The sequence below is a fragment of the Rhinichthys klamathensis genome, unplaced genomic scaffold (genome assembly GCF_029890125.1).
Source record: "Rhinichthys klamathensis goyatoka isolate OS25496 unplaced genomic scaffold, OSU_Roscu_1.1 h1tg000035l_1, whole genome shotgun sequence".
NCBI lineage: Eukaryota > Metazoa > Chordata > Actinopteri > Cypriniformes > Leuciscidae > Rhinichthys > Rhinichthys klamathensis.
This window is the reverse complement of record NW_026606583.1, coordinates 28,217-55,099: the sequence shown is the minus strand read 5'-3', so window position 1 is coordinate 55,099 and position 26,883 is coordinate 28,217. Positions and strand designations below refer to the sequence as shown.

Below are 26,883 nucleotides of genomic sequence, written 5' to 3'. Positions count from 1 at the left end.
ACACTTCAAAGAGAAGCAGCATCTCTAACAATTTTACCATTTTATTGGAATTTTAGTAAAAATATACAATTTTAGAGTTTGCAGGAAATCCAAATCACAGTCATTGTTTATAAAAACACAAAAAAAGTTGTCAACAGGCAATAATGCATAACCTGTTATAACATATATAAAAACAAACATTATACCACAATGTTACTTTCTGTTTCCACTTCTGAGTGATGGAAATAAATGTCAAATTAATGTGAACAGTCAGCTGTCAGCTACTCTGTGTGTCAAATCAGAACTAACACTGAGCTGTCCTCGAGGCGACAGACGTAAATGCAACATCACAACCCATCCCAACCCCCAGAGGTTACTGGAAGCCTAAGTAGATGATGAGAAATGACTCTTTTGGGAAGGGAGGTCGTAGCAGTTTCCTCACTCTTGCACACCCACCAAAATAGGCGTGCTGGAGTGAATGTCCTCTATAGAGCAGCGATGGCTTTAGCTGCCATCCTCCGGCCCAGTGGAAGGCTCAAGTCTGTGATGGACAGCACAGTTTTGGGTTTTGCGAGTGCCTGAAGCTTCACAAGTTCTGAAATCTGTGAAGACAAATAAAAAAAGTAAAGGTTTTCCATACTAAAATAAAGAGCTGAACGATCATTTTAACTGATAATCATAATTTATGCCAATAAATAAAACAAAGATTGAGAGAACTTTGAGAGAAAGTGTAACCAAATTCGATTATTGATCAAGACTTCTCATTTGAGAATTTTCTTTGGTTACACCTTAGTTTACGTTGTCCTTGTTACAGTGTAATTATTAATTTAAGTACCGAGTAATATCAATTAACAACATGTACTTAATATTGGGTTTCGCTTCGGTTTAGAGGTAATTGCACGTAAATATGCACAATTTAATGTAAATAAAGTGTTACCATTTCTTTTTACATTTCATTAGAATTTTTGCACATTCATATAAGCACAAATCAAGAGAACGCCAACTCATACGCAGGGTTTATTTTATCTCATCTAGTTTCCTGAATTATCATATGTATTTACATCAACACACTCTCAACATTATGAAAAATGGTAAAACCTTAAGAAGCTAAAGATAAATTCTTAATATTAATTCAAGATTGTACATTTTTCCCTATTAAAACAACAAAACTTGCACAAGTGCATCCACAATGGCAAAAATAGTCAAGTTTTTGTTTGGATTTATTATAGTCAGTCACTGAGACTGTTTGATCCCAGATTTAGTCATAGCAAATAGCACAAGCGGCCCCATGAATGAACACAGTTTGGCTGTATTAAGCTTTCATTTGAGCAGAATAATCGCAATGGAGATCGCTAAACTCCAACAAACATGTTTGTCAGCGTTTTCAGATCATCAGCGCTTTTTGCATTGCAGAGAGAGCATGTGCACGTGGTTGCCAAGTTGGGAAGATTAAGTAAAACACTGGGCAGAAAATGTATCTACAGAAAAGCTCTGATGGGGCATTTAAACTCTTGACATCTGGTGACCAAAGAAACGCAAGATATCAGAAATGTCAAATTATATATATCAAGGAGGCACATATCACAGACGATTATATTTAAGTGAGAGAAGCATTAATTTTAATCCTGATTCAAATATGATTAATTGTGCAGCGTTACATGCACAACACACACACAGATATACATTCAGCATTCTGGTATAGTACTGTAGATGATTCCCTCACCATGGTAAAGGGCAAAAATTGCAAGATACTGCCCCGGCTGCCCTGTTCTGAGCACTCCACACACTCCTCGATAAAGCTCTGAACAAACTGTGTGTGAGGGCCTGCGGTCTTAGACCCCAAAAGAGAGGAAATCAACAGGAACAGATTTGCTAGAAAAAAAAAAGACAAGAATCTGCTTGTAAGCACGGCTTGTAAGAGGTAGTGCAGTGGTACTACAGTACAGAGATGGTAATACCATGTTATTTAATCTATATAGTGGGACTAAATGTTCAGCAGAGATGCAGCACAAACCTAGCACTCTGTTGAGAGGGTCTCTCATATTAACGGTGTGAAGCTGAGAGGCAGACAGTGAACTGCTCATGGAACGGTCACCTAGAAAGATAACATCAGTTTACTTAGAGTCAGTTTTAACAGACCTAAATGTTGTAATATACGTAGAAACCGTAAAAAATTTGTACTGTGTCACAGTGGCTATCAAAGCGGATTTCACTATACTTCCCTTTCTCGGTTTACTGCATGAATAAAACCAACACTTTCATTTCCAGCTCTTCCTCCTTTTTTAGTGAAAGTGACAAAATAGTCAATGCTTTCAGACACTTCTTATAACAATACAGTTTTCTCGATATTCTCTCTTTCTATCTATCCATTTAGGTTTATTCATTTAGCAGATGCTTTTATCCAAAGTGGATTACAAATGAGGAATGCAACAAGCGATTCACCCTAAAAAGACAACAATGTGAGAAGTGCTACCAATTCAAAGTTTCAATCGTTGTCCGGATTAGTACAAGCTAGAATAGGGAGGGGGAAAAGTCTATATTTTCAGTGAAGTAACAGTAATCCTAAAGGCAGTTAAAAATATTTGTATTAATTCAGCAAAGATTCTTAATCTAAATGAAGGAAATTAACAAAAATGTTTTTTTTTTGGTTTTCTTTGGCAAATTATTTTTGGAAAATAAGTTACATGCATTGTGTCATAGGCATATTGAGTGATACTGCCACAGGAAGCTCAAAACTATCACAAGCTATGTTGCATTTTTGTGGGGATTTTTCTGCTAAATTGACATCTTACAATTATTGCAGCATAGGCAGATTTGGTTAACAAGTTTCTAGACTGACTAATAGATAAAAATGGCACATTAATCCTCAGATGTGCACGATTTTAATGCAGGTGTTGTTTTTTGTGCAGCTTGTGTTAAGTGGGGCAGGCGGGAAATGACCTGGACTGGACAGCATGACAGTCTCGTCCTCATTGGAACTAAGCAGACGCATCAGTTTAGATGGCTGCGTGTCATCCAAAGGGAACAGGCTGGTGTAGTCCTACAACCAATGAGAGAACAATGAGTGAGACTTAAATTTTAGTTTAAGTTTTAAGAAGTATGTGCTAAGGGGTAAGACATACATGTGTTAATTATACAAATGTCTGTACGCATAGACAGCATGACTGAGTTCAGTTAAAGTGCTCCATTGTGCTTTTTCAGACATTACCTTTCATGTAGTGTGTAATATAGATGTTTGTGAATGTAAAAGGTCTGAAAAGTTATAAAGATCCAAGTAAACAATAAATTGAGTTATTATTTGTCTCCCAGAGAGAAAAAAAAAGACTGATTTTGAACTGCCTGAAACGAGTCATCAGTAATTCCAGTCTTACTTCCTGCCCAGACCTACGTAGGTTTGTACACATTTGTATAATGCCATCCTATGGTCTTCATTGGCTGCCCGCGAACAACGTCTATTTGGACCCGGCCTACAAACACTGTAGTTGTAGCTGAGGACTGGAAAAGATTGCGTCTTCTCTACATGTCGACGACAAGAAACCAGTTTTCTGCGCTGTGAAACCAAATCCACTTACCAAGCAATTAACAAGGATGAGGACCCGGGCTCAAATTGATACGTAAAATTGTAACCGTTCATATCACTGTGGCTCAAGTGCTAAGGAAGCCTCTGGAGCTGAAATTTAGATACGGTAATTCAAATAGGCATTTCCTTACTGACACACGCAGTAAGCGGTAGAGACCAATCAAAACAGAGTAGGCTCTCTGAAAAGAGAGGGTTTAGAGAGACCAAATCCTTTATAGAACCGTTTCAGACACTGTGAGCAAAGAGGTGATGCTGCAATATATATCATGAAAAAATGTAAGTGTTTTTTGACCTTGAATGGATGTAAACCTATTGTAGGAGACATCCAAAACAAAATTAGGAATCTTTACAAAAGCGTAATAGAGCCGAGGCAATTAAAAACAGAAGCTGTGTGAGAAACAGTGTAACCGACCTCTATATCCTCACGTTGTCTCTTGCGTTGTCGTGCCGATGCTTGACCCTTATGATGAGACGAGTAAGAACTGAGAGCACACCACACTGACAACCTATAACACACACCCGCACACACACACACACACACATTATCATTTTTCATAAATACCTTGTGAAATCAAAATTGGATTTTTGTATCTTTTAGTTAGTTTTGAAGTTAACATCTAGATGCTTTTATACTTTGAAAGGTCGACAGAAATTAAATTTAAAATGCAGTCTCTCTTCTGCGTTAAAGCAGGTGTTCCCCCACGTAATTTCTGTCAGATGAAAGGTTTACATCTAGTAAGGGTGATTGATCTCATCTAAATGTCTGTTAAACTAACTGTAAGTAAAAAAAAAAAAAAAAAAAAAAAAAAAGAGAAACCAAGGAAAAAGCCTGACAACTTCATATCCATCACAACGGATGTCCGTTTTGAATCTCAGACTGAAAAAAGAGGAAGCAGATGAAAGAAAGCAAGTCCAAAGAGGAAAAGAGAGTAAAGAACTTCAGTTCATTCATACATAAATCCGTCATTCATACATAAATTCGTCTTTCATTTATGAACCATGTTCAAAACAACAACAAAAAAATACATAAAATTAAGTTAGATAATCTTAATATAATAAAATTAAAATCAATATAAATTGTATTTATAATAAGATATAAAATAATTTTAGAATTCTCTTTTGGAATTGTTGTTTAAAAAAAAAAAGTTTACCTTTTTTTTTTTTGTATTTGAATTAAGTTAGTTCATATATTAATAATACTATTTATATCAATTGTATTTATAATATATTCATTTAAATAATCTGGATCCTGCTGCCCCTTTGGAAGAGAGCCTGTTTTGATTAGTGCTGAACACAAAAGATTCAATTTTAAAGAATATGGGTAACCAAACAGTTATTGGGCCCCATAGTATTTTTTGGAGCCCATCAACTGTTTGGTTACCCATTTCTTCATAGATCTTCATTTGTGTTCAGCAGAAGAAAGAAATTCATACAGGTTTGTAACAACTTGAGAGTGAGTGAATGATGACAGAATTTTCATTTTAGGGTATCCCAAAGTCCTTTTAGGCAAGTCATGCCACTCGGCCGCCATCTTGGCAACGCCTCCGGTCAGCTATTTCGGACTAACAAAGACCAGGCTCCTATCTAAATGAATGGTCAGAGAGTCAGAACTGCAGTTTCACTGGTCACCGGGACATAAAAACTGCATGTATAGAAACAGCAGTAAAATATGATAAAAATCGCTGAAAAAGTTTGATGACTTTGCCCCAAAATAAGGTTTAAAAGGCCTTTTTCCCCACAGGTTATACTTTTACTACGCATGCGCAAGGGTTCTCTCCCTCTGTCATGCGCACGCTACACAGTTTAAAGCACAGTATGTGCGAGCTCTTGCTCGCTTGCTCTAGATTCCGGGAGATTTGAACTAATTTGCGGGCATCAGCCGCTATCAATCTGCGGGAGACTTCTGATGTCTGATATTTACACAACTCACACATACACTGCATATCAAATCTGCCGCCTTTTCAAACAGTAACGTATTTTGCGCTGTCGCAAACTACAACTGTGCGCATGCGTCAGTGGAACCAGACGATAGGCTTAAATGTTTCCCGGCTTGACTGTTAAAAGCAGACGATTGGCTTTCCAGCGGGAGGGGCGGGACATGTGCATACAACCGCCATCTTTGGCGTTACGGGTTTTCCCTATATAGTTGTATTAAGGATTGATGAAGTGGTATGTCTCTACATAAATAGTCTCTGGGTATCCCTTTAAGGCAGGGGTCTCAAACTCAACTTAACTGGGGGCCGCTGGAGGTAGAGTCGGGGTCAGGCTGGGCCGCATCAAGTATTCCACAAAAAATAGCATTCAAGTTGGTATTCCAAAAAAGGAGCACATCTGATCCAATCTTCTCAATATTTATCATTAACGTTTCTTCTGAACTGTTCCTCTGAATTTGAACATTCCTTTCTGTACATGATTGGTTCTTCATGAGCTGTCCTTCTGACAGTTGAAGTTCATTTTTACAAACTTTCTTTGTCTATAACACATATTTGTGATATTTATATTTGCTTATGTCCTTTTTATTTTCTTTATACAACACATAAATGATATTGAATGTTTTTTTTTTGGAAGGCACATTTCCTTTTATTATACTTAGAAAAACAATTATTGCTTTTGAAATACAAATATTTGCAGTCATGTCTGCCCGTCTTATTGAATTCTTTTTACACATGTATAGTGTCTCAAATTACTGACTGCACAAATCAAAGCAAACCTTCTTATCAACCTGTTGGACACATATTACAAGCTCAAAATGATTATTCTCACATTGTTTTAGAGCAGGGGTCTCCAACACGTCGCTCGCGAGCTACCAGTAGCTCGTGGCCTGATTGGTGGCAGCTCGCCAAGGGTCCTGGTCACATATCGCGCTCACATATTTTGCGCGCTTAAGTTCATTATTTCAAATGTAGGCGCGCGGCAAGGGCGCTCATAATTGAAGCGACGCGCTCATTTTTTCCAGGCGCAGTATGTTTGTACTTCGCGGTTGTTTATGACAACTATTGACAACAAACCCACCGTAAGCTGTCACGAGACTATCTATGGTAGCCCGTAAGGGATAAAAAAAGTATTTTTTTTTTTTAAACGCGCCACACGCAACGACGGGCCGCACTAACATTAAACTTTAATGTCAAGTAGGGGGCCACAAAATGCCGCGAGTTTGAGACCACTGCTTTAAGGCCTAGGATGAATCCTATATAATTGAATTATCATTAGTCATACAGATTTGGAATGACAAAAGGCAGAGTAAACCTTATTGTTTTAAGGGTACCTAAAGTGTGTAATGCATTCACCACAATTTTAACACAAAATGCTTTAAAAAAAAAAAAAAAGGCATACTTTGCCAGGGCTCTTCCAGGCGGATCTACCAGGCTGTGCCAATGGGCAGGGTCAGTGAGGAGACGTGGCAGAATGTGTCCCAGCAGGGTGAGGGTGATCTGCTGTGTGTCCAGGCAGAAAATACTGTACAGCAACTCCACCACACGAGACGCCCACTCTTTACGGGTCTCCTTCAGGAGCTCCTACAACACAAACACATGCACAAAAGTCGGATTACAGGTACAATTCATTTCCCTCAATCTTTAATAGTGCAATCCCAAACACATTTACCTTAACCAGGTTGTTAGTAAACCAGAAAACCCCTCCCATATGTAGTAGGTTCTCAAAAAGATGAAATGCATGGGAGTCCACCCAGCCCTTCTCCAGGACCTCCCTAAACTGGGTTTGCAGAGCCTGGTGGATGGGCAGTCGTGCTGGGAGAAGGTTACGGTAGGGAATAACCTCCTGACCTTCAACCGCTGGCCGCAGGGACAGTCCTGTCTGCTGAAATACATCAGCACACATGTGCTCCAAGATAGAGCTCATGATCACCACACTGGAGAAGGTGTGAGAGAAAGAGGGAGACAAATACCAGTCTTTTAGGGCTATTCAATTCTGTACCTAGAGAACCACGATCAGCAGTGTTTAGTTCCAACCCTAATCAAACACACCTGCCTGAAATCTTGAAGACCTGGAACTAAACAGGGCAGTACATGGCACACAACTTTCATAAATCCTTTCAAATTATAAATCACTTTTTTTTTTCTTATAATCACTTTTAGCCAATATTTATTTATATATATACACATTATATATATATATATATATATATATATATATATATATATATACTGTATATATAACAGTGATACTGGCCTTCATTCATAAAAAGATGCCATTACAAAAAATATTTAAAATATACTGTCTTTAAAGCTGCAGTCCGATTCAAAACGGTAAGCTTGTAATAATGTTTTTAATTCCAGTGGTACTGGTGAATTTCCGCGGGAGATTTGAGCATGTCTTTGCGTCATTACGTCACATCTGTACACATAAAGAAGGAGTCTCGGCTAGTATAAGCTATATTGCGTATGAGGATGTTGGAGGTGGAGATTTATAGCCTTTTCTCACAGCACTTGATATAATTAAACTTATCAATTTGATGGCGGATCCAGAAAGGTTCAAACGACAATCACCAGTGACAACAGATTCACCCGTTGTAAAATGCAAAAGACTTCGTTCGGACTTCGGAGTGGAGAGACTGCAACCGGACCCATGCGAAAACAAGGATACATATCGGAAGGGCATTACATGTAGTCACGCAATGCTGACGTTGTTAACATTAACAATTTGAGAAACAAAGTATAATTTACACGGTTTTGCGTGATATGATAACTTATAAGCGATTGTTAGATTTAATCAGCGCGATTTACTGCAATGTCAGAACCAGAACAGATAAAGAAAGTGATGTTTCTTACTAATTCAGATGACATTTTCCGGTGAAAATTATTATGTTGGTCATACTTCCAAAAAGAATAATCTGTGATTCTGAATGCCAGTATCCACATCGGTGCGGTGACTGACAGCTGCACACTCTCCTCAAACATTGTTCATCCGCGCTGTGCCGTGTCGAGGGTGTTGAAGTACAACCCACGTAAAGTTGATAATTCCGCGAATGACTGCAATTGCAGATTTCGAACAGAGATGGCGACAAAGAGGAAAAACGCCGGACTGCAGCTTTAAGTTGTTTCTACATTAATTTGGAGAGCATCTATAAAATGTGATCTGTGAAATGAAATTACAGAAAAAAATGTGCTATTAATTCGTTTTTTTTTTTACATCGACTGACAGCACTAATATATATAAATAATTTCAGTTTGCATCTTAATTGTATGTTTTTTTTTTAGCATTTCAATTAATTTAGATAATCTTAATATAAACATTTTTTCGGATCTCATGACCTGTAGTTTACTTCCTAAAATTTTGTGTGGTTATGTAGTCTGGTGTGTTTGTGTAGAGATCCGTACCGCTCATGGTAGAACTGCAAAGTGTTTTCTCCTGACATGGGAGTCATGAGCTGACGAATCATAGTCTGAGGTTTATCTCTCTCATCCAATCCTAGCATCCGAACATGAGCCACCAGCCATGCCACGGCACAGATGGCCATACTGCACACCTTCCCTTTGATGTTATCGGTGATCTTCTACACTCACAGAAAGAGAAAGAGACTTTTTCAGGTACAGCCATAAAGATGAAACTACTGTATTCTGAAAATATGGCACAACTCAGAAAAAAATCTTTCCAAATTGTCATGACTCTTATTGCTTTAGAATCTTTGAGGCTGGTTAGGGTCCCATGAATGTCCTCACCTGAACAGCCTCTACTGATAAAACTCCATTCTCCCAGGCATTGAGAACCTCCAGTATGGCAGCAGGAGTACTGAGACATATTTCATGCCATTTCATCTGACTGGAGAGAGATAGAAAATGTTTTTTTAAGACAGAAAAAAGTAACACAAAACCAAACAACCACAACGAAAAACTTCCTCCATTTATTGAAACCAAACTGCAAAATATTAATTTAGAAGCCATAGCTCATTAACATATGACAGCCCACACAACCTTGATTCAACAATTCAAAAATAGCTTACTGAAGTTTTCATAAACAAGATTGTCCTGTTCCATGAATAAGCAAATTCTTAAACAAATGCAGTATATCCACTGAAAATATGTGATTTTGGATTCAAAAATGAACTAATTCCAGCTTTAAAATTTTATTCAAAGAAACTCGTCCATTTGAACGAGATACCATACTATTCAGTATTTAGTAAACTGTTTTAACAAAGGTCATTTTAAAGGTGCACTAATCAGGATTTTCTAAAAACAATAAAAAAAATAGACGCTAGAAGTGTGTGATGGTGTTTGTGTCTACAGATTTGCCTGATTATTATTATAATAAAATAATCAAAAACGTAAATGCATGTAATATGTGCTATTTCAATTTCAATGATCAAGCAAATCATAAAAAACAAAATTGCATATGTGCTTATATTAGAATTTCTTTTCATTGAAGTTGCATGAAAAACATGTGGCTTGAACTGCTCAATGGCTTTTGAGAGTAATATAAATGCCCACAACCATCTTTTCAAGAAACAGCAGCAGCCAGCACAAAGAAATTCATCAACATTTTCATATTAATAAAATTCAAAATGAGTCAGCCTTATCTGATATTACACTAAAATGATTTACCTCATGTAAAATGGATGCAGATATAAAACATTGGTAACACTTCACAATAAGGTGTCATTAATTAACATTATTTAACTACTTTAGTTAACATGAATTAAGAACGAACAATACTTCTACAGCATTTATTAATCTAAATTAATGTTCATTTCAACATTTACTAATAAATGATTAAAATCAAAAGTTGTTTAACAATAATTAATGCACTGTGAACTAACACGAACGACTGTATTTCTTTTAACAAAAATGAATACTGTAACACATGTTTTGTTCATTGTTAGTTCATGTTCATAATAATATAATATAATCATAAATAATAAAATAATAACTTAATAACAGAACAGAAAATGTATTTTTTATCTATCCAATCAGAGGAACCATCATTTTAAACAGCCGGTGTTGAATATTCAAAATGTTAAAATGTAAGAAGTAAAATACAGTAAAAACAAACAATAAAATGATGAAGACATGTTTTCCACATATTATCGACCAGCTCTATACATAACGTTGGATATATAACTATATTCAACTTTATTTGCATACATACAGTACCCTCATGTAAAGCGATATATACTATAGCACATCTCAACTGCTTGATTGTCTATATTGTTGAAAAATGTAAACGATATTATCGCACAGCTCTATATAAAGTTGGATATATAAGTACATAATAAATATTATCTATACAGTAAAGATAGGCATTTAATCATTTTCATTTATAAGCACTAAATATATATATATAGTCAAAAATATATGACAAATAAATTGTTGAAGCAATTCACAAACAGTTTGAACCGATTCATAGAAATAAATTAAACTTAACTAACACAGCTACTGAAGTGGACGCTATATAAATCAACGTTTTATGAAGATGTTAATGTGACAAGAGTGATTGGTAGATGCAGCTGATGTGAAGAAGCACTTACACAAGCTTCATCTCAGAGGAAGAATTGAGCAGGGCCACCAGACTCTCCACCTTCCCAGACTCAGGTCTGAAGCAGGGGTGGTCTGGATTCAGGGTTTTCCCTTCCTCTGGCATGCAAGTCTGCAACCACGTCTCAAAAAAGGGTGTCTCGCTCGATGGGCTGGGGTCCGAGAGAATCACCTGGACAGACAAGGAAGAGGATGTCAAAAAAGAAGAAGTGTTCTGTGATGTGGTTATGAATGAATTATGTAATAAATGTTACACAACTTCATCAGACTGTAAAATTATTTTGCTCTATAGCTTAAACACTTAATCTGTATAATACATGTGTGTGGAGACTGACCTCTGACCCATAGGTCTGCACGACATGACACAACATGAGGAAGGAAATGTCAAACAGCAGAGCTCGCACTGACGCAGACTTCGCTGGAAAATATATTCACAGGTGTTATGTAAAAAGTGTGTATATAAATACATACACACACTATAAAGCTAAAAATAATCAACGCAAGTTCACACGGCAGATGCGGCCCGTATTACTCTAGTAATACTCAAGGACAGAGTGTCCTTCACTTTCCGTTATAATTTAGAAAAATACATGAAGATGACAAATTTAAAAGTGTCCCGAAATTTTATCTTGCATAAACATATTAGCCTAATGCCCATCTGAATAATAACTGATTAACAGGCTGCATGTAATCGTAGAAAAATAAAGCACATGACTTACATCCTTCTCCACTGATGTGTTTTGGAAACTCATTAAGCCTGAAATAACAGCAAATATATATAAATAAAGACACTTTGTTCATGTATTTCTTTGAGGAAATATAAGATGATCCTGATGCAATGTATCCAGTTTCTGTCATATTGTCATACTTGATGAATTTGCGAGCGAAAGACTTGAGTTTTCCAGTCGCTGCGGCAGCGGCCAGTAGCAAATCAAGACTTTTCCCTGAGAGCATATGACCCAAAACTCCCAGCAGCCCCTCAGGAGACTTAGAATGATCTGCATCCACAGTCTAGACAAACCGAAAGAGAAGAAAATCGTTCAGCTAACAGGTTACAATAAGGTTCAATTTGTTAATATTAGTTACCATGAACTAATTATTCAAAAGCATTTATTAATCTTAATGTTAATTTCAACATTTACTAATACATTATTACAATAAAAAGTTGTATTATTTAAATAACCTGAGCTATGAACTAACAATGAGCAGTAGTATTTTTATTAAATAAAGGGTAACACTTTATTTTACAGTGTCCTTGTTACATATGTAACATGTTCTTATCATAGTAATAACAGTAAAATATGCATAATAACATGCAACTAACCCTCAACCAAACCCTAATCCTATCCTAACCCTATAGTAAATGCATGTAATTAATTGATATTACTCCATATTAAACATATAATTACATGACACCTTACAATTAAGTGTAACCAAATAAAGTTAAAGAGTAACAAATACTGTAAAAAATGTATTGTCCATTGTTAGTTAATCTGCAACTTACATTAACTAATCAGACTTATTGAGAGGTGGTGTTACCTAGTAATTTTTTTTTTTACTCGTCAAATAAATATTAATCATGAAACCATTAACCAACTCATTTGGAAGAGACAGACAACATATTCAAAATCATATGTCACTCTAATAGAAATAAATATATATTTTTTACATAATGAAAATAAAGCCTATTTCCAGGACCATTACTTATATTATTTTTTATAACAATTAAGCACATTTTACCTCCACATTCTCATTACTGTAATGCAAAAAAGTCTCATTACTGCAATACAAATATTATTTTGATGTATAAATGTGATACATTTTTTTTTTTTTTTTTTGCATTATGATAAATGACAAAAAAAAGTTTTGCTCTAAAACACTATTAATATAATAGAATAAAGTATAACATACTGTAAAGTAAACTGTCATAAAAATAAAAAGTCAATAAATTTCGTTTTTGACCTCATAATGTTTCATCAAAATACCATAACTGGATCAGCCGCTGTAATCTTGTGTTTATCTGTCTCCACTTTTGAGTGCCATGCTCACATCTCAAAAACTGATGCACAGAATAATGCGCCTACATTTTTTTTCATTCTGATATTACGTAACACTCGGATGAACATTACAATGCAGAATAGAAAATCTGTCACTACTTCGGTTTCATTGCGACTTTAACAGGCTAATTTCTTATTTTTGATATTGGGGTAAAATATAACTTGCAGAAGTTTTTAACAGACTTTGTGAGCTTCCAAGACAATCAATATAAAATGATATAAAACCAGCTGAGGACCTTAAGGATGTTGGTGACTGTTGGTTCGGCTCTCAGGATGAGGCCTGGGTTGGGCTGAATATTGGCATTCTCTGCTGTCTTCAGTCTGGGCGCATGTTCTCTGTCCTCAGTCCTGAAAAAAAGATAAAAACATGGCACAGAGAGAGAAATCAACAAGGAACATAGATCAAGAATGTGCATGTTGCCACATTTTAATGATATAATAAGAATAAAATGTTCTGATCATACCGTTTTGCAGTAAGATTGGCAGTGTTCGGATCAGACAACAGGCCCAGTTTATTACATTCCTGCAGTAACAGACTCAAGCAGTCACAGCTACACACACACACACACACACACACACACAACAGTGAACAATAGCCTTATAACTGAACAAAAACACTATTGTGAAGTCAGAGATTCAATGGTATTCTTGAAGTACCATTTACACATCATGGTACATGATTATGGTAACAGATCAGTGTGTATATATTTATGTAAGTTCCAAGCTCTACCAGTTGATCTAACACCATGGTATTAATAAATATCCTGAATGTACTGCCAGTCATTTTGAATAAAAGCAACAAAGTTCCAGTCCATACAAATCATCATTCCAGCTTCCTATTTTTCAGCACATAACTAACACAGGTGTTGGTAGTGGCGACATACTTGCATCTCTGGTCGGCTTTATCCAGCAGTGGAGTGAGATTCAGAAGATATTCAAATGCCACATTCACATCCTCCGTAAAATCCTGACAAACACACACGGACAGGTCAGATGGAGTGATTAACATTTCGGATTATGTGGACTATCATATTTTGCTGGCAGACATATGAGGTTTCAGGTATCATGTGAGACACAAATTAGAACTAGAACCAAAACAGTTAAAATCCTACATGGACAGATGAAGTAAACAGTCGAATAATTGTACCTGTGTCTTCTCTCCTTGTGGGTACTTCTTCAGCCTTAGTAAAACCTGAGGAATCTGGAAATGTCATGTCAAAAATATGAATTTTACTCTATAAACAACAGCTTGACTATGTGAACTCCAAATAGATAATAATTGCCTGAAACAAAGTCAAGTAACATAGATGAAGAGTCTTGTTCTTCAAATAAGTTTACCAAAAATTTAAATTTTCTGTCTTAATTTAATCACGATATTCATGTATCTAACATTAATGGGGAAGGAAATGCTTTCCACATATATGTTAGACCTTAAAAAGGAGGAAACATCAACTTGTTTGTTCATAATTAAAGGTGCTCTAAGCAATGCCACATGTTTTTTAGGCCAAAACATTTTGTCACATACAGCAAACATCTCCTCACTATCCGCTAGCTGCCTGTCTCCTGAACACACTGTAAAAAATGAGGTCTCTGTAGACACCCCAGGCTCCACAAACGGCAACAAAAACAAACTGGGCCAACCCGCACCACGAAACATGACAAACAGTTCCAGCCAATCACCGACAAGAAGGATTTGGGGGTGGGGTTAGGGGGTTAGTGCGCGGATGAGGAGGAGGGAGGGTCTAGCTAGCCTCCGTTTTGTTTGACAATACTTCGAACGTCAACAAGAAGTGACGTCACCCAACATCGCTTAGAGCAGGGGTCCCCAACCCCCGGGCCACGGACCGGTACCGGTCCGTGGGTCATTTGGTACCGGGCCGCACAGAAAGAATAAATACCTTACATTATTTCCGTTTTATTTATTCACACATTTACCTGTTCACATATCGTGTCTTTTGCGCGCTCAAGTTTGTTATTTCAAATGTAGGCGCGCGGTATGCGCGCTCATAATGGAAGCGACGCGCCCGTTTTTTCCAAGCGCGTCCGCGCAGCATCGAGATAAAAACATCTCAACTTTTCAGAATGCCGCAAGCGCACTGTAGGTCACATGACAAGAACCAACCAATCATCTTCCACACTGTAAACTGCTGCACTAGTTATTAGTAAAAAATATTTTTTACTAAAAATATTAATGCTCACAACTGATTCCTTGTTAAATCCATCATTGTTTATACAGAAGTGTTCTATATTCTATATATAAATGTGTATGTGTTTGCTATTTCTGGTGTTTTATGACCACTTCAGTTATAGTCTAACCTCAGACAAATACAGAGCCGTTGCGCAGGAGAGATAAGTTAGTTTCACGGCAGAAGCTCCGTTTACTGATGCTTGGGCCAACTTTTCTTAAAATATAATCAAACTGGTCCTTGTCCACTCTGAAATAGGCTTTGAACCTCCCATTGTCCAGGCGGAGCTCCTGAATCAGCTGGTGAAATTCCCCATGGTTTTTGCATTTTTGTAGTATCGGTTGCACGGTCTTGCACCCAAACACTGCAGCGTTTTTTTTTTTTACTCTTCTTAGTAAATAAATCTTGTAACAGACTTACAGCAAGGGTTTTTCGGTGGTGGAAATCCATTGCTGAAATTTCCTTGCTGTAACGGAGAGCGCAGCTGATGGTTGCTAAGCAACGACAGACGCCTCCGGAGTGCAACCTCGCGCCTAGCGTTTTCTACGCGTTTTTAGGAGCACCTTAAAGCCCGGTCCGTGAAAATATTGTCTGACATTAAACCGGTCCGTGGCGCAAAAAAGGTTGGGGACCGCTGGCTTAGAGCACCTTTAAACTCCACAGAGTAGCTACCTTCTAATTTAGGGCCCCATAAAATCCATTTTATTTTCTACTAAATTCTGTGTTTTCCATTTAATTTTTTGGGGATTCTTTGTTTTATGATTTAATAAACATGTATATAAACTAACAATTTAATCAAGCTTTTAAAATGTAATCAAATGAAAATATAATAATTAATTTACAACAAAACATTGAATTTTTTGTCAAATAAGATGCTGCACAACAGAACTGTATACATTTCAATTGACATGGATGAAAAACATTTTTTGGTTGTATGATATTCCTTATAAATAATAATAATATTATTACTTTGAGAAGCACGTTTTAGTATAATAGGGTAGAGTAGTGATGTATTTTCTGTCATCATTTCTTGAAGTTAAACCAGACTTTTATTTTGATACTTTGTCATGAAGATCTTTCTATGGAAGCTTGTTTCCGCCACAGAATGAAAAGTAAAAAAGGTAATTGCGACTTTTTATCTCACAATTCTGACTTTTTTTCTCACAATTGCGAGTTTACATCTCGCAATTCTGACTTTATTTCTCACAATTGCGAGATATAAAGTCAGAATTTATTGATATAAGTCGCAATTGCAGGTTATAAAGTCAGAATTGCGTGATATAAAGTCGCAATTGCAGGTTATAAAGTCAGAATTGCGTGATATAAAGTCGCAATTGCAGGTTATAAAGTCAGAATTGCGAGATATAAAGTCAGAATTGATTGATATAAAGTCGCAATTGCGTGTTATAAAGTCAGAATTGTGAGATATAAACTATTCTGAGGGGAAAAAAGTTAGGTTTTTTTCCCCCTTAGAATTGGCCTGATAACTCGCAATTGCGAGTTTATATCTCACAATTCTGAGAAAAGATGTCAGAATTTCGAGATATAAACTCGCAATTATGTGTTATAAAGTCAGAATTGCGAGATGTAAACTTGCAATTGTGAGAAAAAAAGTCAGAATTGTGAGATAAAAAGTCGCAATTCTGTCTTTTTTTCTCGCAATTGCGACTTTATTTCTCACAATTCTGACTTCATATCGCAATTGTGAGAAAAAAAGTTATTTAGTTATTTATTTTTATTCAGTGGCGGAAACAAGCTTCCATATCTTTCAGTTTTAGTGTATATTTGACAGTAATTTTTCTCAAATGAAACCGTGAAAAGCTTGTGAAGTGACTCTCAGAGCAGCTCTGGAGATGAAGTTCCTGTGTTCATGTCCTCACTTATTAAGACGGCATACGCTGACAACATCATGAGCGTATCACTTGTATGAGTTTGTATATCAGACGCGGTTCATTCACACAGAGACATGCAGAAATCACTTTATTAGCGACATGCACTCACTGGATGTTGTAGCGTTTATTTTCTGCTGTATGATAGGCTGCTAGATTAATCCTTATCGAGTAAAAATGTCCAGAGCTTATCATCATCTCGATATGATATTGTTTATCGCCCAGCCCTAACCATAACCTTATAGTAACAACACATACAGTAGTTAATTAATATTACTTAGTACTTGAATGTATAATTACACTGTAACACGGACACATTAAAATAAAGTTTAACCAATTTGTCTTTAGAGCAATCTTAAGAAAAAAGATTTTCTTAAATGTATTTGAAAATCCAATTTTTCTTTAAATAGAAAATCTTATTATTTTTAAGTTACAAAATAGGAAGCAAATAACAGTTTTATAAAATAGAATAAAATAAAGAATAGAAAATAAATATTCTTAAGAATGTTTTGTGAATCCGGCAACCCAATCCCTATTCGGGTTTCTGAAACATTCGGAATAACCCGTTTACATGAGCAGAGAGAGTTACTCCTGCATACATGGAATTTGTAATCAATTGGCAATATCCCGATGTAAACGGCGGCGCATGGTTAGCATCTGGACGTACGGACAACCTTAAGACGCAATATGCGTCATTTCAGATTCTTCTTCCTGTATCCAAAGACAACATCAACCGCAGCAGCACGCGGATAATGAATAGTTCGGGGCAGATAGCGATCGCCTTTATTTTCACCACACTAATAAAGAAATTGGTTTCCTCCTCGCTCCAAAAGTATGGTGATAGCTGCGTCTCGCCATGTTTACCTCTACTTCTTGTTTACTTCCGGTATACTGCACGCACACAAGAAGTTCCTCTACTCAAAAGACCAAGATTCCTTGCGAATAGAACATGCGCAGAACACAAATCAATGTTCCTTTTGGGGGAAATGCCGATACGCGTTTACATGACCAAATATTCGGGTTAGAAAAGGGGTAACCCAGGGATCATATTTGGGTTTTTAAAAACCGGAATATGAGCACATTCGGGTTTTTGCCGGTGTTTACATGGCCGTGCGCGACCGCGTTATTGCTAATATTCCGGTTTTGAACGGGTTATTGGCTGCTTGTAAACGTAGTCATTGATTGGTGACTCAACCAAACCTTTAGGAAGGTAAAGGCCGTCCATTTGAGCTCCTCATTCCCCTCTGGAGACTCGATGAGTCCAGTGAAACAGGCCTTCCAGATCTCCAGTACAAACAGTGGAGCTGGGATATGCTACAGAAAAACAAAAACACATCAGAAAACCCACACATACACTACTTCATCTAAAGTATGAACACTGGTGTCTGAAGCCACCTGCATCCTCTTGATCATCATGAGCTGCTCAACTAACGGCTGCGTCTCTCCAGTGAGATTCATGGTTCCCTCCAGCATGACGAAGGCATGGACTGAAGGAAATGTGGTGTGGACCGGTGGATCACACTGAAGACACAACATCTGAGGAATACTATGAAAACACAAATTAATCATTTAAAAGAATAAAGGCAGCTTTAAGTGAAACATGTAAATTAATCAAAATTATCAACTTTTTTAAAGATTCATCTTTGTCACAATGCTTCTGGATATTAAGTGTCTTTAACTTGTTCAATTCTACTATGTACAAACATTTAAATTAATCATTTGATACAATGCACTTACTGTTTACATACATATATATTTTTTTCTTTAATAAAAATACATTATAAAAACATGTAATAACATCTATACTTAAACTGTTGATCCTACGCCTACCCCTTAACCCACCCTTGAACCTAACCATATACCATCAATTCTGACCCTAACCTTACCCATATCCTCCCTCAATAGCAGCAAAAGTGTTTTGCAATACAACATGAACACAATAAGTGCATTGTACCAAACAATTACCTTAAGTACATAGTAGTTAAAGAGACCTAATATAAAGTGTGCCTCCTTGTTATTGTTAAACTAGCCTAATTACTAAATGGCCAAATTGCATTAAAATCACTGCAATAATAACAACATTGCTTAATTTTATAATTGCCAGCAACCTCTTTGCAAATGCATTGAGTAATCAGTTTCTTTTTCCAGCTCTTTCATTGCTGCACTTCAAACAGTGAGACTGAGGTCTTTTTGGATTCTCACCTCTTGACCAATGAGAAACACTCCTCAAGATTTTCCTTCAGCGTTTGATTGGTCACAGCATTAAGATTTTCTGACAGCTTGAGCAAAGCTTGCTCTACATTGGTCCAGGATGCTTATGAGACAAGAGAAGACATGGCAAATTAAATGGGATTCAATATAATGATCATCATGATTTAATAATTTGTAAACATTAAAAAGACATAAATTCAATAATTTACATTGACCCACATAATTTTTTTTAGATAAAAAAAATACAAAATTGGAAACAATTTCTGATTGATGATGCAAATCTGATTCTATGAATGGCAGAGTTTAAAAGAAATTATTTGTAAAAAGGAAATCACACTGAGTCATTCTGATTAAGCTGATACAGGCCACAGAAAAGGGTTATATTGGTAATGGAATTAGATGACTACTTGCTGAATCATGTGTAGTATACACTATTTTTTTCTGCTTATGCAATAAACAGCAGTATGCTATAGTGTCACATGGCCTCATCATGTTGCAAGTGACAGAGTAGGCAAGATTGACTCAGAAAATGGATGAGAATATAACAGTACGAAAATAAAACAAAGCAAATATAGCAAAATATGAGATTAACAGTGAATAGTTTTTTATATATATATTTTTATAAAGTGACAATGTCCAAAAGTGACACCAGTTTTACATTAACGGAAATCAAAGGTACACCACGACATCTGTAGTGCAGGGGCGTTTCCTCCAAGGAGGCAATGGAGGCAGTGTCTCCTCAAATATAACTGTATGAGAAAATAACCGATATTACAAAAATAAAGCTACGTAAATATTACAAAATGTGACATTAAAACGAGTAAAAGTCACTCGTTTTTATAAAGTAACACTGTCCAACAGTGACTCAAGCAGGTAAAGTTACAGAGGGAGGCTAAGCCTCTTTTACCTCCCCTGAGCCCATTGACTTTTAACAGACTCCCTAAAGCGTACGCTTTGATTGGATATGATCAGTTATGATTGGATATGATTGGTTCACGTGATAAATCCCGTCTCTTGTTTTCATGCGCGATCTGGAATCGGCCTGAATGAAGACAATGACGGTGTTAATGGGAAGACTAATTAAAAAGCAAGTAAACAACTCCGCCACTTAGATATCACCGCTTTATGTCACATCAAAATCAAACTTGAAATGGCCTGAAAACATGACGACTATGGGGGTATTTAGTGAGCGATCAGCTTGGGGATATTAAAGGTACATCATCGTGTCTGTGACCAGTGTGTGCCACATATATGTCGCACGTGCTACGAAAAAATTGGTCTGTGCAATGAATAAATTTACCACTGTAGCACACGTGTGATACAGTTTTGCATGTTCATAACACAGCCGCTTAATAGTGTGAAGTGATTGTGCTTGTTTGCGTGTGAGATTGATGGCACACTGCTATTATACTTGGTAGTTGTAGTCTATTGTGTGATTAAAACTCGTGTCCCGGCTGCATTGAGTCATTTTGTCCAACTCCATTTCCCACAATTAGGTAAGTAACGTGCCCATAATTTCTACGCAGCTGCTAGTTGACGAGAAAATGAAGCGCTATAGTATTTTCAATTGATCCACGAAAATCCCAAACGAGCCCGCGAGGAAGAATCGACAGAAGCAATTTTACCAAATCAAAGTAAGGGAGAAACAAAAAGGAACATTTATAGATATAGCTCCGAGTGGAAAAAGGAAATAACAAATACAAAAGAGTGGCCAGCAGACATGCTAGATCTGTGACACACACACTATGCACTAAACTAAAGAAAAGATGCAACTGTTGAGGGTTTTAGTCTCATAGAGGAGTGTCATGGGATAGGTTAGTGTTAGTTTGCAAACAAGAGGTTTTTTTTAGTGATGTCTGCCCCCACAGATCTGTTCTACTTTGATGTGTAATGTTAAGGTGCAAGTTGTTATGTTTCTGTACTCTTCCATTTTTAGCAAATAAATAAAAAGTTTGTCTAAAAACTATTTTTGTGATGGTTTGTATTTTTTGTGCACTTTATGGAACACCAATGCCTCTTTAAGTTCCATTACTTGTGTTTGTTTTCAGGGCTGATAACAGACGTTTTATACTTGTGCTACAACTGTTTGGCCTGTGCTACAAAACTTTCAACCTCTGTAGCACCAGCATCTGTAGCATCTGTGCTATGTGCAAAAAAAGTTAACGTACAGCCCTTGTAAGTATATCATAAAGAGATTATTAATATTAATTATTCTTAGTATACACACACACCTTGTTCCTCCAGGCGTGCGATGTGCACCAGGGCTCTGTTCTTGGTGCTGTGTAACAGATTGTTCATGCGGTCCAGGCAGGCTCTCAGACTGTTCTCTACTGCAGGAAGACCGCTGGACTCCCGCAGTCTCTCACAGTACCACGCACAGCCCTGCAGGAGCCAAACCACAGTACACAGCATTGCGCGGCACAGGCCTATACACTCCTCTGTCTTTCCATGGCAGCTACAAGAAAAGAAACACAATAGAGAAAAACATATTACTTCTGTCCTAGGAAAACTGCATCTCACTGACTGTTAGACGGACTGATGCGACTAACTGATGGATGGCTACCTGAGTCGGTTGGAGAACATGCCCATGATCTCAAGCAATGATTTGATACATAGCTCCCGTGAAAAATCATCAAACTGTGGATAGACAAATGGAAAATGTAAATTAAATTGAGTCAAAAAAGTCTAAAAATAATATGTTTAAAAATAAACACAAACCTTGCTGATTGCTGTCAGCACACTAGAGTATGACACCATCTAGAGGTGGGAGAGAGAATATCATGTCAAAACATTGCTGGGCCTATTGCAGTCATCTTGAACTTATACTGACACTTAATGGTGTAGATGCAGCATCACACAAAAGTAAAGCTTACAGTTCCTGTTGTTGTAAGTGCAGTATTAGCAGACAGTCATCATGATTAATTTATTCTGTGAGAAAGTTGCAAATAACAGGCTATGATAAAGCAAGGACTGTCTGCAAGCAGTACGTTTTACCTGTGAACTGATAGCATACTTCAGGTAGGACAAGATGAGAGGGTTGGGTGATGGGCCAATCATAGCCTGCTCCAGAAGAGCCTCTGTATCAGGAGAAACAATAGTCACACCTTAACAACTACACGACAGGTTACATGCATCACAGAGTGTCATCTAACACAGCGGCTGTCAACTGGAGGGTTGCAGGTCTGTTCTTCTGACAGGGTTGTGGACAACAAAGAAAAAATAAATAAAATATAAAAAGCAAATAATAAAACGTGCCATTTGGTGCACATAAAGTTGTCAGTTTTTTTTTATTTTTTATAGAACAAAATTACCATGTAATACTATTGGATATTGATATTACGGAGCCCCTGGCAGTTTCTATATGTATATGTGTGTGTGTGTGTGTGTATATTTATATATATAAAATCTAAAAAATATATATATAAAAGTATTATATAGTTAAGCCTTATATCATGTAGCATATTTGACTGATTTCTGAAGGATCATTTAAAACTTAAGACTGGAGTAATGGCTGCTGAAAACAGAAAATAAAATAAAACTGAAAAAAGTTATTCTAAATTGTAATAATATTTCACAATATTACTATAATTTTGATCAAATAAAGGCCGCCTTAGAGAGCATACGAGATGTGTACATGATTCCTCAACAGTGGGCAAAATTAATTGCTCACAAATGTCTAAAACTGGGTTGTGTATAGTGTGATACAGTAATTTCTCTACTTAATATGAGATGATATATTTAGATATGACCTGCTAGATTGAGGTAGTCCCATGTGGCTCCTTTAGGACAGTTCTTCTTGATGTTAATGGCCCATTGATAATCACTCCAGCGCTCCTTCCACGCCTGCAGGATAGCCTGCTTCAGATTCACCACCTTCATTCTGTCGGTTTTATAAACTATACATCAAAACATTAATTAATCAACCTACCATATATAAATGGAACTCATTTGTGTACTGCAGAAGAACGACAGACATCATCTCTACTCATAACGTCTCACAGAAAAATAACACATAGTTCTCGCATAAGGTGTATAAATCAAATGTACAAATGGGCTAAAAAGCAAATTTATGATTTATTGTTTTTAAATCCTGCTTACCCCAAAATATTCCAGGTTATGCAGTAAATGAATCAGGTTTTTGTTCATTTCCAATTCTCAACACCCCAGCGCTGCCATTTTGTTCTGTAAGATCACGTCCTCTGATTTGCCGAGAATGTCTGTTTGCTGCAGTATAGCTCAATCCGATTGGATAGTGTGATATCGGATCCACTTATTGGTCGGGAGATTGTATTAAACTTTTGATTTAGGAGGAGAAACACTGAACATGTAAGTTTAAACGTTTTCACCATAACAATACACTAAGTAGTATTAAAAGCAATATAATGTCTTTACATGATACCATGCCATATTTTTGGGCTTCTTTGATGTAAATACATGATACGTGAATATTGTAAGAATCATTCAGGACCATGCCTAGCCAAGCTATAACATGAACTTGTAAGTTACTACCATCATTGCATCTTTGTACCATGTTACCACCGTCATGCTATTCTGTAAATATGACGATACCGTTATAAATATATTACAACTCTAAATCACTTTTTAAATTATAAACACTATGGCAATATGGAAATTTATCAATTCAGCTGGTTCCGATTCTGGATGAATTCCAGTTCCTTAAAGATTCCATAAATACGCTTACGAAAATGAACTTGGTTTTACTACAAAACAACAACAACAACACGGTTCTTGTAGTTAAATCATGGTAAGCAAACTAAAAACACACTCTTAACTTAAACAATTCAACTTTACTGCACAATGAAGTGCTGTATTTTTTTCTGGTAATGTATTTATACATTACCAGAAAAAAATACAGCACTTCATTGTGCAGTAAATTTATTAGAAGTAAATGCTACCCTCAAAACTACCGGTGTGTTCTCTATTGCTTTTCTAACGTAATCAGCTTTAGACACACAGATACACTAATGAAATTCATGTTTATCGTAAAGTTCTTCAATAAGTTTTGTTAGCCTATTCGTTTTTTCCCCTACCCCCCAAAAAATTCATAGACAACACAAACATGCAGCAAATATTGTTGTACAGTTCTGCAATCAAAGTTTATTGATCACCCCTCTAATTTACATCTGGCCAGAGAATTTCATCACAGAATATATTCTTATCATATATGATAATGGTTGGGAATGTTCTTCTGTCTCAACATCACCACATGCCTCTTATTTTGGTTGGTGGTATTTTTTAACAATGACATATTTTTATTCCTTTCAACTTCAATTCTAAAAAATGTTTGGGCATTTACATTGCCACTCTAAGGCTGTCTCAGAACTACAAATGTACACCATGCACCAATAGTAGTACAATACAAATATAGAAGCGAAATGTCTTAGTTGGATCTGTTTCCTTCTCTCAAGAAGACACCATGATTTACGATTCTAAGGGCCCACACACTTTTGGGGGCCCCAGAGATCGATTTCATTAGTAGTAACAGTACTAGTAGTAATGTAATAGAAATTATAAATGTATAATCTACCAGAGTTACAATTTACAAATAAAACTAGATTATATGTTATATGTTTGGTGCGAAATGGGTGCGGTAGGTGGCCCAACCTCATATTCTTTCATAGGGCCCAAAACTGCTAGCGGCGCCCCAAAAGGTTATAATAATGTTTGTTACTTTTGATTGTGGTAGCTGTGTAAACAATTAGAAAAATCACATTTCCTGTGATGTGTATTAACTCACCAGTTTGGGGCCAACTGAAATCATTCCATGTGCAATTGAGAATATGATGTTTTTGTAAAAAAAATCAATAAAAAGAGCTGCAAATGTGTTTTTTTTCTCTCCCTGAAATATACAAATTTTGATTGGCTGTGTGAACTGTTGTGAACCCATTTAAATGTTGTACTAATGCTTTGAGAAAATTATGCATTATGGTTTAATTTGTATGAAATGAACGAAAACTGACAATCGGTTGACAATTACAAAGTGTTCAGATCGCCGTGTTAATTGTTTTGAAAGCAGCGATCTGAGTTTGGAGAAATGTGTCAAATTGATTGAGAAATCTGTAATTGCTGTAACCGGGTCATTCAAACTAGCCTGGCAACTTTTCCTTCAGCACTACGTCTGGGTTTGCTGTAAATTCTTGGGTTTTCTCCACAGACAGTAAAAGGTTTTCTCCGATCAATTTTTTACCGGTCCAATCAGTGAATAAAGGGAGTGGCTGAGAACGATGACGCTGAGGTGTGCTAGTATGAGTTGTAGACATGCGTCACGAACAAACGTTAGCGATTGATTATGGCCTTTCTTTTACTGTCTATGGTTATGGCAGATCCAGAGTGACTCTGGGCAATAGTTTATCCAATATTTTTAAACTTCAACAGAGTACCCTCCTTCAAGGAAGTTAACGGTTGTCAATGGAGAGTGGCCAGACTCCCTACAAATGAAATGTGTGTACGAGAGTCTGGTAGGACCAGGCTACATTCAAACGTCATTCGTGAACCGGTTCAACCGAATCAGCTCAAGAGTCAGAATAACTGTGTTCGTTCACGAATTAGACATTGCTATTGGGTTTTGTTAGAGCAGGTCTCGATGTCAGATGCAAGATGTCTCCATCGGGCCAGGTGGTACATGAGATCGCTGTCGAAAGCCGAATATTATTTTTGGGCTTCATTGGTCACATTAAATGTTTCTGATTCACTAAAAAGGACCAGCTCATAGAAGTCATTCGTTCTCTCAGGTCTCGTTGTATCGGACAGGATGGGTAGCAGTCTAGTTCCTCTTGCTCATCCAGGTTTTGCCCAAAGCTGCAAAATACATTAATGACATTGATTTTTTTTCTACAAGACAGTTCCACATAAGCCCATGTCATCATCGCAGCTTACGTGATCCCAGAACACCCTTAACTCAAATATTTCTCCGTAATGACAGATCTAATGACACAGGTGAAATATTTATCATTTATTTTGTCAAGACTGTCATCAAGCTGTCTGCTATTCAAGCGCTACTTTAACTTTTTTTCTTTTTTTTCTAAATGATATGTCAAATTTTTTATTTTATTTTTTTGTGGATGCTTTCATGTCCACAAATATGTTGGGAACGTCTTATTATTGAACAATAAGTTACAAATGTACAACAATGTACATTAAACAACTATTTCTGTGCCTCATATGTCATCAAAAGGAGTTAAAATAATGATGATTAATACAAATTACACACTTAACCTTTAGACATCTTGCACTGATGTTCCAGAATCACTTTTTCAATAAAATATCTAAATGAACAATTTTGCAAGTTATCTTTATTACTATATCAATCGGTAATACATTGTGAAAGCCAAAGCAACGTTTGACATTAAAGGAGAACTCCGGCGCAAAATGAACCTTTGGTCTAATTACACATTGTTACCTAGTCAACCGTTATCTGAGATTTGTTTTCATGATTATCGAATGTAAATAGTTTTATCTCTAAAAACAGTTTAG

General features: G+C 36.6%; 1 protein-coding gene across 1 annotated transcript; it reads right to left on the bottom strand.

Moving 5' to 3' along the window:
* Positions 1 to 23: 23 nt before the first annotated feature.
* med24 (mediator complex subunit 24) lies at positions 24 to 23,630 on the bottom strand. Its single transcript, XM_056245800.1, has 26 exons — positions 23,488 to 23,630; positions 23,139 to 23,285; positions 22,384 to 22,466; positions 22,108 to 22,146; positions 21,953 to 22,026; positions 21,621 to 21,844; positions 19,381 to 19,492; positions 18,574 to 18,724; positions 18,379 to 18,492; positions 14,251 to 14,304; positions 13,988 to 14,070; positions 13,568 to 13,654; positions 13,340 to 13,451; positions 11,915 to 12,057; positions 11,766 to 11,803; positions 11,382 to 11,464; positions 11,040 to 11,218; positions 9,238 to 9,337; positions 8,896 to 9,071; positions 7,163 to 7,427; positions 6,893 to 7,074; positions 3,972 to 4,065; positions 2,920 to 3,019; positions 1,994 to 2,074; positions 1,703 to 1,851; positions 24 to 581 (listed from the first exon to the last, which is right to left on the bottom strand). Exons 2-26 carry the CDS (start codon positions 23,266 to 23,268, stop codon positions 465 to 467), a joined length of 2,970 nt encoding a protein of 989 aa, XP_056101775.1. The 5' UTR covers positions 23,269 to 23,285; positions 23,488 to 23,630; the 3' UTR covers positions 24 to 464.
* Between the last annotated feature and the right edge of the window lie 3,253 nt (positions 23,631 to 26,883).

Bases quoted from the DNA above. Each gene is read 5' to 3' on its own strand.
- med24 (XM_056245800.1), bottom strand. From the start codon at position 23,268: ATGAAGGTGGTGAATCTGAAGCAGGCTATCCTGCAGGCGTGGAAGGAG. The intron at 14,305-18,378 runs GTTTGGTTGAGT...TGACATTTCCAG, and splicing joins CGGCCTTTACCTTCCTAAAG to ATTCCTCAGGTTTTACTAAG. The intron at 11,219-11,381 runs GTCAGTCTCCAC...TTGTCTGTCCAG, and splicing joins TGCAGACCTATGGGTCAGAG to GTGATTCTCTCGGACCCCAG.